Source organism: Camelus dromedarius, chromosome 14, assembly GCF_036321535.1.
Source record: "Camelus dromedarius isolate mCamDro1 chromosome 14, mCamDro1.pat, whole genome shotgun sequence".
Taxonomy (NCBI): Eukaryota; Metazoa; Chordata; class Mammalia; order Artiodactyla; family Camelidae; genus Camelus; species Camelus dromedarius.
Window position 1 is genome coordinate 5,677,709 of NC_087449.1, and position 17,777 is coordinate 5,695,485.

At 39.4% G+C, this 17,777-nt stretch overlaps 1 protein-coding gene across 2 annotated transcripts in view; it reads right to left on the reverse strand.

Annotated features, from left to right (window-relative positions):
- The window catches only part of HS2ST1 (heparan sulfate 2-O-sulfotransferase 1), a 157,531-nt gene that overhangs the window by 18,060 nt on the left and 121,694 nt on the right, over positions 1-17,777 (reverse strand). For both annotated transcript variants that reach the window (XM_064493373.1, XM_010974661.3), the window contains exons 2-3: positions 16,809-17,047; positions 7,561-7,646 (exon numbers count right to left, since the gene is read on the reverse strand). In XM_064493373.1, the coding sequence (XP_064349443.1) occupies positions 7,561-7,646; positions 16,809-17,047 (325 nt within the window). The remainder of the gene's footprint in view (positions 1-7,560; positions 7,647-16,808; positions 17,048-17,777) is intronic.

Consider the following 17,777-nt stretch of genomic DNA (forward strand, 5'->3'; position numbering starts at 1 on the left):
AAGTGCCAGGCGTTTTGGAGGAATAGCAAGGAGGTCAGTCTGGCTGCCGCAGTCAGAAAGGGGAGAATAACGGAGAATGGGAGCGGAGAGACGGGGGTGGAGGGAGAGCAGGTCACGTGGGCCCTACAGGCCGTGAGCACCAGGAGGGGGCCTGAGTCAGCAGAGAAGGTCACAGTGCGGAATCTGACTTATGGCACGGTGACTACAGCTAACAGCACTGTACTGTGTACTTGAAAGTTGCTATGGGAATAGATTTTAAGTGTCCTCACCAAAACCACAGATCGGCAGTCATGCGAGGTGAGGATGTGTTAACTAACCTTACTGTGGTAAACATTTCACAATATATATGTGCATCAAATCACCACACTGTACACCTCAAATGTGCAAGATTGTATATCAACAATGTATCAATTATGTCTCAGTAAAGCTGGTGGGGGAGGCCACTGGCTGGTGTTTTGGAGTCAACTATGGGGGCAACAACATCTTGTGAGGTCTAGGAAGTCTTGCTGGGGCTCGCAGGTAGTGCTGTCTGCTTTCCTTTAACACCTGAACCCAGGAGCTACTGCTGTCCCGCAATTTCACTCTATACCTTTGCCTGCTAGCGCTTCTCTTTTAAGCCCGTTCTCCCCAGGAGCATTATAAGCCACCTGAGGATAGGCACAGTGCTTCACTCTACCTTTATATATTTCACAGGGCCCAGTACACAGTACTTGCCCACTGACTAGCACTATTTGGAAGACTAAAAAAAATAGCAGTCTCTCTTAAAATGGGACTCACTGTGTGAGATGCAGTAAACCTAAGCTGTATGTCTCTGAGCAGGAGGCAGTGAAAACTGCTTCCTGTTTTGACCAGTCTTGCTATGTTCACTCGTCTGTCCACAGAAACCCTGAATTTAGCTAACTGCTTACAATTTAAATTTCCTTTTTTTACCAAAATCTTTTTTCAAAGGCACTAAAAAGCATTCAGCTAACCTAACCAGTTTTACATTTTCCCCTTCCTTCTGCTTATTACAATGCATGTCTTACACACAGCAGGCATCCTATAAATGTTTTATACGAAACTCTTAAGCAAATGAGTAGTGAAAAGAGGCCACGGAAGAGAAAAAAGCAAGGTACCTGCATAACTCGTTACTTTCAGCCTCTGAATTACTGAAAATTAACTGAACAGGAAGTTCCTAACTTACAAACGGGTTATCTTCGATAAGAACTGCTTTGTGCGCAAAAAAAGGGGTCAGCTCTCTTGAATTCTAGCCTTTTTCTATTAAGTAAGTCTAGGTCATTAAACTTGATACATATGGAAATACTGGAAACTACAGAGAATTTTTTTTTGCAAAACATCATTACATTAATGATGTTGTTGGCTGATCAGAACTTAGGATGTATTTTTTCACTGAACAAACCATAAACCTATAAAACCAACAACAATGCAGTAAAAATTTTTTTACAGATTTTTAAAAGAGGAAACAGTATTGCTGCAAGTATATGCAAGGGAGTATTGTTGCAAATGCATTAGAGTAGACGCTCCAGGAGGGCAGGGGGCTGTTTCTGTCTCGTTCACGGCTGTGTCACTAGTGCTCAATGTCAGGCACAGAGGTGTTGGATAGTAGAACCAGGTTGAACAGACTGTTGGGAACTAACCACTTACAGAAGCCCTCCTGTGGGAGAGTGCACTCACTAGTGAGAAGAAGGTAGGGAGGGCAGGCAGAAGGGATACACAGTCGCTCCCTTTACTGAGAGAGCTGAGAGTCTTGTAATAGGGATGTAAAAGAAGGGGGAAGCACAGGACAGCCGGGCAACAACTCCATTCTTAAGACTATGGGATTCCCTGGAATCCAATTGGTCACCTCCATTTTTAGCCACTGATCCACCGGAACTATTCCCTTGGGAACTACATCCTCCCAGAACCTCTCCCACCAATGCTTCTGTCCTCTTTCCTCCTTTCCCCCAGTCCCCGACACGTGGAACAGACAGCAATTTACCACGGAGAAGTGAAAAAGGGACCTGGGACTTGACAAAACTCTTCTTGCTGTCTGGGAAATGACTTCCTGGGGCGCCACTTTGGGTGACACTTCTATGTATGAAACATAATTTTAATGCGATAACCTAGGTCAACTTCTTCTGAAAATGGATCAGAACTATTAGTTGTAGGTTAGGGTATGGCTGTGCAGACAAAGAGGCAAGGAATTAGAACTGGAAATAGGCATGATAAAATGGTAGCAGGCCATCCAGCTCAGTCAGTTAGGAAACAAATGTCCTTTAGGTTTGTAGGTTTAATTCTTTTACTAACCAGGTGGTTTTGTACAAGGGGGAAAAAACGTTGGGTAGTTGCAGACTCCACCTTTAACCCTGGCCAGGCATCTCAGCTGCTCCTCAGGAAGGCTTGGGAGGAGGAGCAGAAAATCCATCTTCACTCCAGGAAATAAAACTACTATTGACTTATTAGGTAAATAACATATTTGGTAGGAATCTGAAAAGTTATATGATGAGCAGAAGGGAAAAAATATAATCTGAGCAGCAGGGTGGTTAAGAAGACATCTCAGAAACCTTACTCCAGCCATGTCAGCATGCACAGCACGGCACAGCCAGGAGCACCAGCGAGCCTCCTTTCTTCACAACCGCCCCATACGGCTTTGAGAGATGGACCAACGAGAGGATGGTTAAAAGAACAAGCACGTACCCAGAACACGTGAAAGGAACCTTGTCAGCTGGCTGGGCCAAGCCTCAATGATCGGCGGTGAAGCTGAAAGGGGGCTGGACCGCCTTTGGGAAGCATTATGCTTTGAGATTTCTGCTTCCTGCTAGATTGAACCTTTTTAGTCACGTGGCAGTCTCTCACTGGGGACGCTGACCCATGGTCAGGTGAATCTGGGGATGCAGAAGCTGCAAATACCAAGGGAGGACTGTGCACATTTCTTCTGGACTCTCTTATCCCTAAAGGGTTCACAGAAACTTTTTCAAATCCTTCTAGTGGTAAGTTCCCACTGTCTTGTTTCAAAAATAGTGAATGACCTGCTGAAATGTGTTGGTCCCACTGATACTAATGTTAAGAAGGAAAGATTTTAAAAGTATTTATCTCCTAAAAAGGGTGTATGTCTGTTAGAATGGCCCAAATTAAAAAAAAAAAAAATATATATATATATATATATATATGACAGTAGCAAATGCTGGCAAGGATACACAGCAACTGGAACTCTTGTGCACTTTTGGTGAGATTGCAAAATAATTTAGCCACTCGGGAAGACAGCTTAGCAGGGTCTTAGAGAGTCACCACATAATCCAGGCATCCCACTTCTAGGTTTTACCCAAGAGAAATGAAGGCCTTGTGTCCACACAAAACCTGACTGCAAATGATTTTGGCAGCTTTACTCACAATCCGCAAAAGCCAGAAACAGCTGAGGTAACCAGACTGGTGAATGGATACAACTGTGGTGCTTCCATCCTTACTACTCAGTATGCATCCATCCTGCTCGGTCAGGAACTAACTACTGATTCAGGCATCAAATTGGATGCCCATCAAAAGCATCAGACTAAGTGAAAAAAGCCAGGTTCAAAAGACTTGGTGACTGACTAGACAGACGTGGTGAAGAAAAGCGTTGTTCAAGACAACACTAAGGTTTCTTGCTTGGATGTCTTGATTAATAAAAATGGGTAAACCCCCCCAAAAGAGAATGATGTTGGCAAAGACAGAGCCCTGAGCAGTGCCTTCCTAGGAGCTGGGGATGAGGAGGGCCAGCAGAGATTCAGGCCGGGAGAGGAGAACACCCGTAAGACAGCGCGGTAACTGAAAGGAGACAGCGTTTTAAAAGACCCTGACAGCTCTGTGTGAGACCCAAACTCAGAGCTCCCCACACATGATCGTGTTCACTCCTCACAGCCACCCGTGCCGTAGTTACTTGAATGATCCTCATTTGGCAAACGGGGAAGCTGAAGCTCAGAAGGCGTGGGGCTGAGGCTGCCGAGCTGGTGGGGGACTGAGGGGCTAACGCGGAGCTGTCTGACTTAGGGGCTGCTCCTTGGCAGCCGGCAGGACCGAGGCTGCAGAAAGAGCCAGCAACACAAGGTGAACAACGAGGCAACCTCCACATACCGCCTATGACGGTGACAATCATTTTTAAAAACGTTTCTACAGTGTGGTGATATGCTTGCTGAAATGCTGCCAGTTTCAACCAGTTCAGCAGAGGAGTACAAGGTAAAAGGGACAATCTCACGTGGATCTATATACTACCACACTCTCCTCAGGCCTAAAATGTCATCACTTTGTTAGTTCTCTTGCATATTTTAGACCTAGGGAAGCATTCAGTTATTTGTTCTTGTCCCGACAAAGCTGCTTCTTTACTGATTCGCCTCAGTTATTCTGAAAAAGACAACGGGGGTGATATGAGAAACCAAGTGACAGTGATGAAAACCCAGACTCACTCCTGGGGACGCCACAAAGGCACACACCTGATGTGTGTCTGAATAAAACTGACTGCCATATCGAAAATAATTTCCAAACATCTTCCTAAGACAGATGCTGACATGTGACCCTCGGTAGCTAAATCACAAAAAAATCTCAGCAGAGTCTGAGCGAAACCAGCATGAAAATAGTTTGCCTTCAGCTGCACATTTTTCTTTACAAAGGAAAATGTTTTGAGAAGGATTTTTGAAAGAGATGTTCAAATGTTTTTCTTTTGCAAATTTGAAGAAATTGGAAGTGGGAGTAACAGATGCTGTTGGTTAATGAGTGGGATGGATTTAAAAGGGAAGGTAATCTGTAATATTTTCATTGTTTATAAAGAAACAATAAAAAATGTACAATTATAGGGAAAAAAGGGGTTTCACTCATGACAAGATCTGCAACTTATTCAACTTTATATTGCCTGCACCCTAGGACATTTTGAAAATGTCCAAGCTATAGAATTTTTTTAAATTAGAAATTTCTAAATTTATGATGTTAGCATATCGACATTATTTTAAAATTGTGTTGTCTATCAATTAAAAAAAACTAATTAAACTCTAAAGGGAAAAACTGAAGGAAATGTGCTTAAAAAGTAAGAATACGGTTAAGACAAAAAGGAACAAGACAGGACAGGAATGCAAATATGTAACGAGAAGATATTTTTGTTATTATTCTAAAGTTCTGAATAAAACCAGATAAAGAAAACCAAAGCATGGCTTGAGCAGACTTAGGCTTCCAAATAAAATGTGTGCCTTTTAGTGATCAGTCTAAATTAGAGGGAACTTTTCACTTTTTATTTCTCTATCTCACTGCCTGGGTTTCCACTCCTTTCAGTGTTTCTGCTAAGGCACCTGAAAAGCTATGTGATTAAGTATTTCTTTCACCAAATTTGACCGTTTTCTCCTGAAAGCAAGTATTTTAATGGACTCAGTATAGTACGACACTAGTTAAGACTATGTTTTCAAAATTAAGGTATTTTAAAAATTGGTAGGTTGCTGTTTCTTTCCTCTTTCTTACACATTCGTGGTATGACAGTCAAACTAAAAATTACTTTAAAGATACAAGTTACATCTAAAATAGTTCATGACTCCATACATCAAAATATATTTCCTCTAGTTGATTTTTTAAGCTATTTGTTAGAAATCTTACAGAAGTCTATTACAATTTTTCATAATACTTTTTGCTCCCAATAACATGAAACACATTATGAAAATATTCAAACCCTTAAACGTTCATGTTAGTATTTAATCAGTGAGATTAATCTTTTCAAGAATCTTTATACTTTTTCAACTACAAGAATCCTAGCTTCATTCTAAGTCTAAGACTTTTGCCAAAAGCAAAAGCACTCAATATATTATTTTAATAATGAAAACCTCAAGTATGAGAAACCAAGCAGTGTGTGGACAAAAAATAAATCATTTAGGTGAAAGGGTAACAAACACTCAATTGAAGGATAATGCAGCCCGGAGGGAAAATATGCACATGAATGACGTTTATAAAATCGGTTCAATGCCTCTGCAAAGAAAAAATAATTAGTTTACTTTAAAGCTGCCTACAAAATGTTTTCAGTATTGCCGTATGAATCATTTATAGAAAAATGTGCATCTGACTTTAAAGCTACCACTTTGCTGAAAGATCTTGAGGGCTGCGGGAGGAACTAGAAAGAAGAACACACTGTGATATGTATGTAACATTTGGGGGGTTCCTTTTAATTACATGCTTTTCACAAAAGTTAAAGAGTTATTATCAGTGTGAATCAGTGATATTTCATTCAACTCTTTCTTTCCAAATTTCAGAGGTCAAAATAACAGTGGGAGATCACTTTACCTTTCAGATTTTATGCAGAATGCCCTTTTAAAGTTGACAGACACATGAGGGTGTTATTACTTTGAAGTCATGGATGCTAATGAAATGACTGAGCAAATATGTCTAAGCTGAAATAATTAAAAAAACACTTTAAATGTTTTTCAAGTTATTGCAGAATCTTATTAGGGAAAAGATTTGGATTTGAGGTTTTACTATAATGGTATTCTACGTGCTACCAAAAAACGTTCAAATGGATTCACCAAGTCACGTATATTTAGAATATTCCTTTTGACCAGTTTTCTTATTAGTATTTGTTTTGGATGTTTTGGGGTTTTTTCTTCTTTTTTTTAAATTGAAGCATAGTCAGTTTACAATGTTGGGTCAATTTCTGGTGTACAGCGTAACGTTTCAGTCATACATAGACATACATTTATTCCTTTTCATATTCTTTTTCATTATAGGTTACTACAAGATATTAAGTATAGTTCCCTGTGCTGTACAGTATAAACTTGTTATCTATTTTATATATAGTAGTTAGTATCTGCAAATCTTGAGCTCCTACCCCTCACCCCCGCCACCAACCGTGAGTCAGTTTTCCTGTGGCACAGACTCGAGGGGGAGCCACACAATGCTGGATACTGTACCCAGGACTGTAGTTTTTACGAACTTTTCTTGAGAGAATTATGACAGGAATACCCTGATCCCACTCCTCCCCAAAATTATGGAAATTGAGTTATTTATCTCCAGCTTCAGGCAAATCACTATAAAGGAAAATCATTTAAAAAAAAAAAAAAGTCTCTTTAGAATATATCCCAACTTTAAAGCTAAAACAAGGAATCCCAAGGGGACCTGACTGCGTCTTGGCTGCGAAGCAGACGCTTCAGAGAACCCGTAACTGAGTGATGGCTTCTTTGCTTTCTCTGTTCTCGGTCAATGACATGGTTAAGTCATAATCCAACTGGCCTCTAGGTTAAAACTTGGGGCTCTCCTAAAATAGTGTCATTTGGCTGTACAGGAAGCAGAAAAATAATAATGATGAATAACTTTAAAGGGTATTACCTAAATTTAATCTACCTTGAATTTCTAAAACTAATATAATAATTATCAATTTATGAACACTAGAGGGCAGTAAAATACTAGAAGGTATACTTAAATTACATAGCTAAAAGTGGCAAAGGCAAGCCAAAGTCGTAATAATTTAAGTCAAAAATTGTAACTTTTTTTAAGTCAAAATCATAACAATTTAATGAATTTATTCCTTTTTAGGCTGTTAAAGTACAAAGCATTCTTTTGTGTGTCATTTTAGGTATAACTTACTTTGCAAAATCCAGATAAGAAACGTGCCCATGATAAAATCCTGGCTTCATCTCTTTCCAGGAAGTTATATTCTTTACAAAGCGCACCTGAAAAGGGAGAACATATTCATTACTAAAGTACAACTTGAGGAAATTTGGTGATAGCAAAATATTTTCCACTGAGGCATTTATAACCAGTCACACCACTTTGACAATTACAGAGCTTGACATACAGTCTTCAGCTAAGGAAAGCAGAGGGTGACCTGTAACTACTAATTCATCATAGAGAAAGCTACTGTCACCACACTCAGAAAGGAGTGAAAGAGGACCCTGGAAACAAAAATGCAAACATTACAATACTGTGCAGTGAGTACGTTTATATGGGGTGAGGGGAAGGTGGGTACCAACACACACGTTGAAGCAGGCGCACTTCAGCACAGGGGTGTTCTATGCAAATCTGTTTTCTTCTCAGAGACTTGTTATTCATAAGAATTCCTATTTATCAGTGACTCAACAAATAAAACAAAAATCGCTAATCCTTAAGCCAAATGATTAAAGACGACTATCAGAAGACTTTGAAGAGCTAAGAGCAGACTTCATAAGCTTGTTGATGAGAAAGATGAATAAAATTAGAGAGGTAAATACAGGTAAAATTAAAAAAAAATCTAAATATCAATTCACTGTAATTAATTTACTATTAATTCACTGGAATTAAAAATATACAAAAGATAAGTTAATATAAAAAATCCTTTAAGTGTAAGTATATTTAAAGAACTGGTGAATATAGAACTCAATCAACCAGCTGCAAAGCAGTGATACATAATTTCTCCAAGAAAAATGGTACATATTTTTGACAAGCAAATCTCTGTGTGATAAACAGCAAGGGACTGAGAATCCCTTCTGGAGACTAGAGACGGTGAGGGGGTGGGTGAGGGGTGGGCGCCCACCCCCCTCGGCTGCACTGAAAGCATCCACAGGCTGGGACCTCGGCCTCTAAGGCACAGCCCTGTCAACTGCGTACTTCTGACAGTTTATCAGTCTTTCATTTACATTTTACAATAGAGTTAGTCACAAGGAGATATTCTGGAACACTTCTTACCAGCTTTGCAGTAAATTAGTAGCAGTGAATGTTGATGGCTGCCTTCTGGATAAGGCCTATTGGAAAGACAGAGGAGGGAAATGGTGCAGAAGCAGCCTTATGTCAGAGGATGTGGACTAAGAGGAGAGGGGAGAGTCTGGAAGAAGAATTTATTTTTTTAGGGAAGGCATCACTAATTCGTTTACTAAAAGAAATAATGGAGTTTTTAGAAGGGAAATGAAATAAACCTTATTTCATTATTTTACACACCGACATACACACACCTTTAAAATAAAATATGAAAATTCAGTTAGAAAACAAAATTATATCACTTTAGAAAATTCAGATATTTACAGTAGATATTTACAGTTTTTTCCCCACCAAAACCAAGAGCCAAAAAAAAAAAAAAAAAAATTGAGATTCCCAGGTTCCTTCCTATATTTGTTCTTCAAGTAAGGCCCCAAATGGAACAAAAATACCAAATGGCAAATAAAAAAGAAACAGAAAATTAAAAAATTAGATGACCCAAGAACTGAACCCTTAAAAAACTGTACCTGTTGAATATGAAAAGTCCTTATAATTTCCACTTAATGGTAAATTATATAAGCCTTTGATCCTGTGAAAATCAATTCCAGTATTTCAGCCCCAAATGAGGGAAAAATCAAAGGCAAAGGAAACAGGAATGGGAGGTGGAGGTTCAAGGCTGCTTAAGACATATTTACAACTCCACTCTATCTTCCAGAAGCTGAGATTTAGTATGGATGTGATGGTGTTAGAGGGAAAACAACAGGAGATGCTGGATTGAAGTCTGAGAAAACTGGGCTACAGAAGCCAAATGTTAGAGGATGCTGTGATGAAAGACTCAGGGACAAACTTCGTTCCCTTTTCCCCTCCTCCCTTCCAAAGGACAGTCAGGATCAAACTAAACCCTCCTAATGGCACACTTCATCCAACGTGTGCCCTTCAATGTGCGGTGAAGAGCCTGGGATGCCGGGTAAGATCTGGACTGCTGCCAGGCTTCCCAAACTCGGTGCGCGAATGAATCACCTGGGACTCTGGTTAAAACGCCGGTTCGGAGTCAGCAGGTGTGGCATGGGGCCCAAGACTCTGCACTTCTCATGGGTTTCCACCTGCTGGCCAGGTCAGTGGGCCACACTGAGGACCATGCCTCCAGCACGTGTGTGTGAGCTCAGCAGCTAGCTCTTGGTTTTAGGAACTTGAAGCCTGTTTCTATAGTGCCTGCAAAGGAGGCCTGGGGTCTGCAGAAGCTTTTTAGCAAGGACATGCTGTCACAGTCACTGTTTTCATGACTCGGGAATAAGTACACTGAAATAGAATGATTTTTTAAGGATTATCTTATAAAACAATAGATAAAACAGAATGCGGGACAGGAGCGGAATGGACCCTGCCCACTCAGTCTTCTCCTGTCACCCTGAAGCACACTGAAACCAGAGCATTTCAGGAAACACAGTTTAAAAACTAACGAAGGAAGAAAAAGGGTTGTGCCTCCACTTGGGCTCAGGGAAGAGTCTGGTGAAGGCAGAACAGAACAAGGCATGAATCTTCCACTGCAGTCACCGGTCTCAATCTGTCTTAACTACACAATCAGCATTTTCGAGGGGAAAGGGGCCGAGGATATCCTGTACTCTTTAATTTTACCAATAAAGAAACTGAAGCCCAAGAACCACCTACCTCAGATTTTGGTCCATCACCCTCTGTGCCACTAGCTAACTTCCTTCATCTATTACTGTCCAATTTAAACAAGGAGGGGAAACCAGAAGGATATGAAAGGAAAGAAGAGCAGACAGACATCATTCATATCGTGATTCTGGTCAACAGACTTGAACACAGAGAATTCCAGGTTTTATCCACTGCGGAGGAAAGCCCTCAGATCCAGTCATTCAAGACTCCTCAACCTCTGAGATCTCAGAGCTCTGCTGACATCTCTCTCTCTCTCTCAGTTGCTTATTTTCCTCATTACATTCATTATAATCTCAACTTCCAATCTACCCTGTTCACAACTCTCATGTTGAATAACCCTTTTTCAACAAGACTTATTCATGCCTTTTTATTGTCTTGAGTAACCTCGGGAGTCGCTAAACACTGCCAGTCAAAACTAAGAGACCCAGTCTAAATGTCCCTGTAGGACTTTGAATTGTATTTTCCTAAATTCATTCCGAGGTAAATTCCGGTGGGTTATTAGTGCTTTTAAATTCTCTACACTCTGTGAAAGTCTCTAAAACACGCAGAATCTTTCTCTAATCTCCAGCTAAGAGAACACTGAAGGCCACAGACTTAATGTATGTGCGTATGTATTTTTTCTCTTTCATCTCATCAACATTTAACTAAGGCAATCTGTTAAAGTCTCATTAATAAAGCTGTAGCTGATTTACAATTTGCAATAAATCAAAAGATGCTGAGCTGAGATTTACCTACCCTTCCCGGGGAAGAAAAACGTGCTAAGCAAACAAATAATGTCAATAAGGTTAAAGCGGTGGTTCACACTAATCTGGAGAATAGGCTGAGCATTTAGAAGTGTCATTTATAAACGACTGAAATCCTACACCATCCTAATCTCCTCTTCAAAAGTAACCTCCAGGGACATAAGGGTCTAATTCATCCCCTTTGAAGAACCGTATTTTTAAAAAGCTTTCCTTTCAAAGTATTAATTTAGCCCTTTCTCCTTTTAGCCATGTTTAATATTTATCGTCTCAGTTCTTCGCAACTTTCCCTGCCTCTCCTCTCCTCTTCACCTTCCCCCTTTCCTCAGTTCCTGCTCTGTCATTTCCTGCCCTCTCGCCTCTCCTGCACAACTTGCCTCCACAGTGACTTTATTCAAAGAGGATTTCCATACTCTGAATGCAGTGGGCTATCAGGACGGACATTCCAGAGGCAGTCGTCAGATACAGTACATGAAAAGAAGTGTTTTTATGGGTAGCCTGGAGCAGCTCCTCAGCGGCGATTTTCATCAGATTTTATAACTCAGGCACAGGCAGGCTAGCAAGTGATCAGAAGAGGCCTTTAGGGAAAACACAAGAAACACAGGGAGTGGTGTTGTGACTTATTTATCAGCTGAACCAGACCTGAACCAGCACTTATAGGAAAAGTCAATAAAGCACCATCTCGCTAACACTGTATCTAGACCTACATTCTTAATAAGATTAATCTCAACATTATGATTATCTGTGATCACAAGGGAACTTATTTTCACTACCTAAAAGTAGAAATGTCACCCTGAACTTCCTGGCCGAATTCCATCTCTGTAATTACTACCTACTGAATGAACACTACCATTAGCTGGGTGATTACAGATTCCGAACTCCTACCCGTGCATATAGTGAAACATCCATTGTACAGCTGTGGGTAGTTTCATGAGACTAGAGAGGAAGTTTTCTGTGCAAAGAGAAAACCTGAGTGATAGTTGGATAAAATATAAGAAAGGTTCAACAGCAATAGAACCCAATCTTGTCAGTAAAATTCAGAACTGCATTGTTCAACCCTTTTTTTTTTTTTTTTGGCGGGAGAGGATGTGTGTCCCAAATCACTTGAGGAAAGGGTCAATCATACTGCCTTCAACAGAGGGGCTCACTCTGCCAGTAATTATCATTGTGGTACTATGTTCAGCTAAGGACTACTTTCAGAATCTAAGTTGGTTCATTTGGTCATTCATTCACTCAACAAAGAAATTACGGACTCTCTACTATGTCTCAGGCACTGTTCTAAGCACAGGGATACAGTGGTGAACAAGAAGACAAGGTCCCTGCCCTTAAGGAGTTTATATTATAACAGAGGAAAAGACAGACAGCCAACAAATAAATCAATAAGTAATAGGAAAGATACTGAAAAAGTGATGGCACTCAGTAACTTGGAACAGGAGTTTATATCTAGGATGGCCAAGTAAGGTTTTGCTATGAGGGTGTCACCAGGCTGAAACCTTACATGAAGCCAACTGTGAGAAGCCAGAAGTGGCAAGAAGAAACAACTAAGAGGAAACGCCAAGTGCAGAGGCCATGAAGTGGGAAAGGCCTGGTGTGTCCAGCGCACCAAAGGGCCAGCGTGGCTAGTACACGAGGTTGATGCAGTGGACAAGGGCTTGATTAAGAAGGGCCTGCAGGCCTAGGTAAGGAAGTTGGATTTTGGTGGGGAGGTAGAAATACGAACTTAAAGATAAGAAACTCACCATCTGGGGAAGATCATAATATGCATCTTCCCATCACCTCACTGAGAATCACATTCTAGATCTTTGCTATTCAAACTACGGTTCAAGGACCAGAAGCATCAGTTTTGGCATTGGCAAGAAGCCTTTTTACAAATTCAGAGTATCAGGCCGTATCTTAGTCCTTCTGAATCGGAATCCGTGTTTTAACTGATGATTCATGTACACATTACAGGTTGAGAAGCATTCATCTAACGCCTTGCTCTGAAAATCAGTATCTGCAGCTGATATCAAGTTACACATTCTAGTGCAAAGGACCAGAAATGGGCTTAACAGCAAATTAAAAAGAAAAGAAAAAAAATTACCATCTTGTCCTACAGAGAATGCAAATTCTAGATGTTACCAATTTCTTAGAAAATGGGTTAAATATGATCAGACCTAAATATGTGAGAGCAGAAGAAAATTAAGAAAGATCAAAAAGATGCTGTACTTCCACTTACCTTACTTTAACGTTACTATAAGGCATATAGACGTAGCTACTTTAAAGACAAGGTGTTTTCTAGTATAGAGATCTCTTCGTGATAGCAGGGTAAACTTCACTGTCCACTGGAAGAGCTGACTTCCTGTCTCCTGCCACCTCCTGTCTATTAATGGAGTAAAAGCTCATCTCAAAAATACAACTTTCATGACTGAGTCCACCTCATTCTTACGCCTCCTCATGCCTTATGTTCTCAAAGGTTTATCTTTTGATCCCCTTGTTCTAACTTTTCCTCTTATTTTATCCCAACTTCTTAACTTTGAAAAATTCCTAAACTACAGAAAACTTGAAAGAATAGTAGTCAACATCTATACACTTTTCACCAAGAGTCATGGGTGACATGTTGCCACTTTTGATTCGCCCTTTTTTCCCTCTCTCTATGCACACACACCACACACTTAATTTTTTCTGAACCATCTGAAAGCAAGTAGCAAACATTTTTGATCAAGGATCCAACCACAGGTCACCAAGTACACGTGGTTTCCATGTCTCTTCACAGTCTCCTCTAGGCTAGAGAAGACTGTCCCACTCCAGTCCTGACCCCACCTTTCTTGTTGTTGGTGTCATGACATTGACACTTTAGAAGAGTTCAGGACAGTTGTTTTAGAGAATGTTCTACAATGTTGATTTGTCTGTTTCCTCAAGATGAGGTCCAGGTTAAACATTTTGGTGAGGATACCATAAAGTCATGTTTTCTTTGAAAAGTCTTCGTAGCTCCTGCAACTATGTTTTACGTTTTCTGGTAAACTATAAATAATCTCCTTGAAAGATGGAGACTTGCTTTTTATTTCCTTGATAATTCCCCAAAGAATGAAGCAGAATCTCTGTACACATGACATACTCAATAAATAAATGAAAACCTAAAAGCAGCATTGAGAACAGTTTCTGAGGACAGCAGAATACAGATAGCTGTGACACACTGAATATTTTTACACCAGTTTTTGAGAGAAATTTTGAGGGAAATAATTGAGCATGTACACAATTTAGCGCAGCGTCTAGTGCAAGATACATCAGGAAAGAGCTTGGGCCAGAGGCAGATTCTAAGCAGACTGCACTGCTGAGACTGGAAGGCAAGGGAATAAATACTACATCCCAAGTATTTTTTTATGAGTAAACTGGGCTTTAAATGGAAGATGGGGACAACAGCAGATTTAATAAAAATCTCATCTTTTACGTCTCACTTGAGTTAGATACTGATTAGAAACTACTTCTCAGGGAAGAAAAAAAGAGTAAAGTAGGCCATTTAATTCCTATTTAAGTAAGAAGGCAGCTGAGACCAGCACATAAGGACAGCAAAAATATGGTATTAAAATCAAAGAATGTTACACAAGATGCGGCTCAGGGAATATTTAAAAAATTATTTTCAAGGCACCGAGTATAATTTAAAAGTTTACATTTCGATGAAGCTTACTAGGTTGAAAGTGAAATTAAAATGTTAACATGTCACGCAAAGGAAAGGGAAGTGGTACCTATGATTTATCTGAAGAACTGCTTCTGTGCAGGAGAGACCAGTAAACAATTTAGATGTGATGTATTAGAACATTTGGTATATAAGCCATTTCTAATTAAGACCAGGTGTTGAACTACCAGCTGACATCTTGAAGTATGTCAACTAATGATTAAGACTGTTTTCCCCAGGGGGAGGGTACAGCTCAAGTGGTAGAGCGCACACTTAGCATGCAGAAGGTTCTAGGTTCAATCCCCAGTACCTCCTCCAAAAATAAATGAATCTAGTTACCTCCGCCAAAATAAAATAATTACATAATACAATAATAAATAAATAAAATACTTTTTAAAAAGACTATTCTTCCCCTCTGCCCCACACATATTTTAAGTGCTGCACATTATGTAAGTCAGTTGCCTTTAAGATAGTGTTTATGCTTCTCTTCTGCTGTGTGTGTGTGTGTGTGTGTGTGTGTGTGTGTGTGTGTGTGTATCTGTTAAACTATTGAAACAAAAGTTTTATCTCAACCAAATGCAACTGGGAAAAAGTACCACTACAAGGTGCTTATAAATGCCTCTGTGATGAACTCCTGTAGATTTATATTTCATGGGAAAAAAAATAGTCAGTGTCGTTATTTGAAATCTTTTAGCTGCCAGACAACTTTGTAACGCTGAACACAAAACAACTCTAAAATCTGAACAAACAAGCTCACTTTATTTTTTTAACAATACTACTGAAGAAATCAAATTAGTATGTGAGTATTAAGAAATGTTCTTTTTAAACCAAGATATATTCTGAAAAGCAATCATGCAAATAGATTTAAAATCTACTACACACTGTATAAAAATGGATAATTTAGGATACTTGCCCTTGAGACATACAATATTACATAATGAATAGTTTTTATGACCCACTTAGCTAAATAAGCTCATGTTTCTTCTCATTTACAGAAGAGTTATTTGATTTGGCTGATGAATGTAGATTTTTGGTTCTATTAAAAAAAGGAATTGAGGACACTACAGAGAGCCAAGAATTATATGAGCAGATGATAGGCCGTAAACAATTAGCCTTCACAGACAGCTCTCCAGCAAGAAAGCGAACCTCGCCTGCGTATCAACGTCACTCTCCCGCTGCAGTGTGAGGACTCCAGGTAAGCTAAAAAGTGGGGTACAGTCCGTTCTGTGACAATAGAACAAGTCCAGCTATTTTCAAACAGATAAATAACATTCAAACTATGTGACTATCACAGATGCCTTTAATAAGCTCCCCCAACATGGTATTTGATCCTATCTAATACTTTCAAATATTACGTTTTCTTCTCATGGAGCCCGATTCTCATTCCCTTCAATATTGGTAGAGAGAACTTTGTTTATAATTACAGTCAGATCTCCATGTGTGAAGAAAATGTCTGCGACTGCTGCCAAAGAGGGGAGTAAATTTCATCTCATGGGATAACTTCCTCCACTTTTCTTAAAACCATTTCATACAATTATCTAGCCACCTGTTTATCTAAAAAGTCTTGACAACTTAAAAGGCAAGATTATGTCACAATCCCTGTTCCCCATGAGTTTATAGCTAATATTTATACAAATTATGGTGAAGATAAGATGAAATTCAGGAGTGTAGTCACAAAATTGAGCCATACAGGCAAGAGAGATTCATCGAGTAAAGATTTCTCAATCATAAGTTGAGACAATGTAATGACATTGTAGGGTATCTGTTAAAATATATTTCACATTTTTAAAAGGATACCATACTGAAGAGTGTCAGTTTTCTCTTCAGAAAGTCAAGCTATTAATTAATTCATTTATTTCACAAATATTTGAATACACACTATATGCAAGGAAATGTACCAAACACTGTGAAGAAAGTAAAATTATAGATGAGTTTGGTTGACTTACCGTTCCCCTCAAGAGATTTAAAATTCCCCCAAGAGACTTAACAACTCATTGGAATCAGCACACACATCCCTTAAAATGCTTTATCTCCTTGGAATACAAAATTCGAATGAGGAAGTGTCAGGAAACATTACACATCCCCACCGTGGTATTTACCTGATCTTGTAGTGACATTACTGGATTATTTTTGGTAGTGTTGATGTGAAGAACGTGGTATTTGTTCTTTGCACACAGGTCATAGGCAATATTGGTAAAAGAGGTGCTTGCTGTTTTGGGGACTCTGTTATAAATGATCACCATGTCCTCTTCCTCATCTAAAGCTGCATCTTGCCGAGGGCCATCCATCGTGTGTCTCTGCTCAATTTCTCGGACTTCATGCCTTGCAATAGCCCTTTCTGCAGAGAAAAACAGATATGAACTCAGTTTTAAAAGACACTATGAGAAAGTTATAAAACACTGAAAATAACCTCCTATTCCTGGAACATCGTTTTCCTATTCAAGAACTGGGTAAGAACAGTTGAAATGGTCTGAGGACTAAAATTTCAGAATTACCTTTGAAGGCTAATGCATTACGCGTACGAGGAACAAAAGAATAAACAGAGTCATCAAGTTGAGAATACTGCAGAGCAGAGAGCCCTTCAGTGTAGTTCAAAAGTCATTTTACATTCTAACAGAATTTCTGCAGCTTGAATTAATTCTCAAACACACAAAGACAGATTGCACGGAAGACTAAACTCCACAGTAAAACAATGCACTCAGAAAATAAATCACTTATAATTTAAGCACGGATTTTGAAATGTATCACTCAGCATGTAGTTACTCCCTGGTTTATCAAAAGGTAGCAAGGCAGTGATTATAAACGCTGGTGTGATTTTCCGTAGCAAGAGCAAAAACAACACCATCAGAAAACCTTTTTCTTTTTGGTGTTGCATTACAGCTAACTCCTGGCTATGTTTATTCCTTAAATTCCATGGTTCCCCTAATTCAAATCACTGTCTACCAAGCAGCTTGAAAAGCAGTTACATTTTGCTTTTTCTACTATTCTCTACTTCGTATAAACGTCAGCTTCAAATATTTTTTAGAATAGGAAAGCAAGAAAGGCGGAAGGAAGAAATAAGGGGAAAA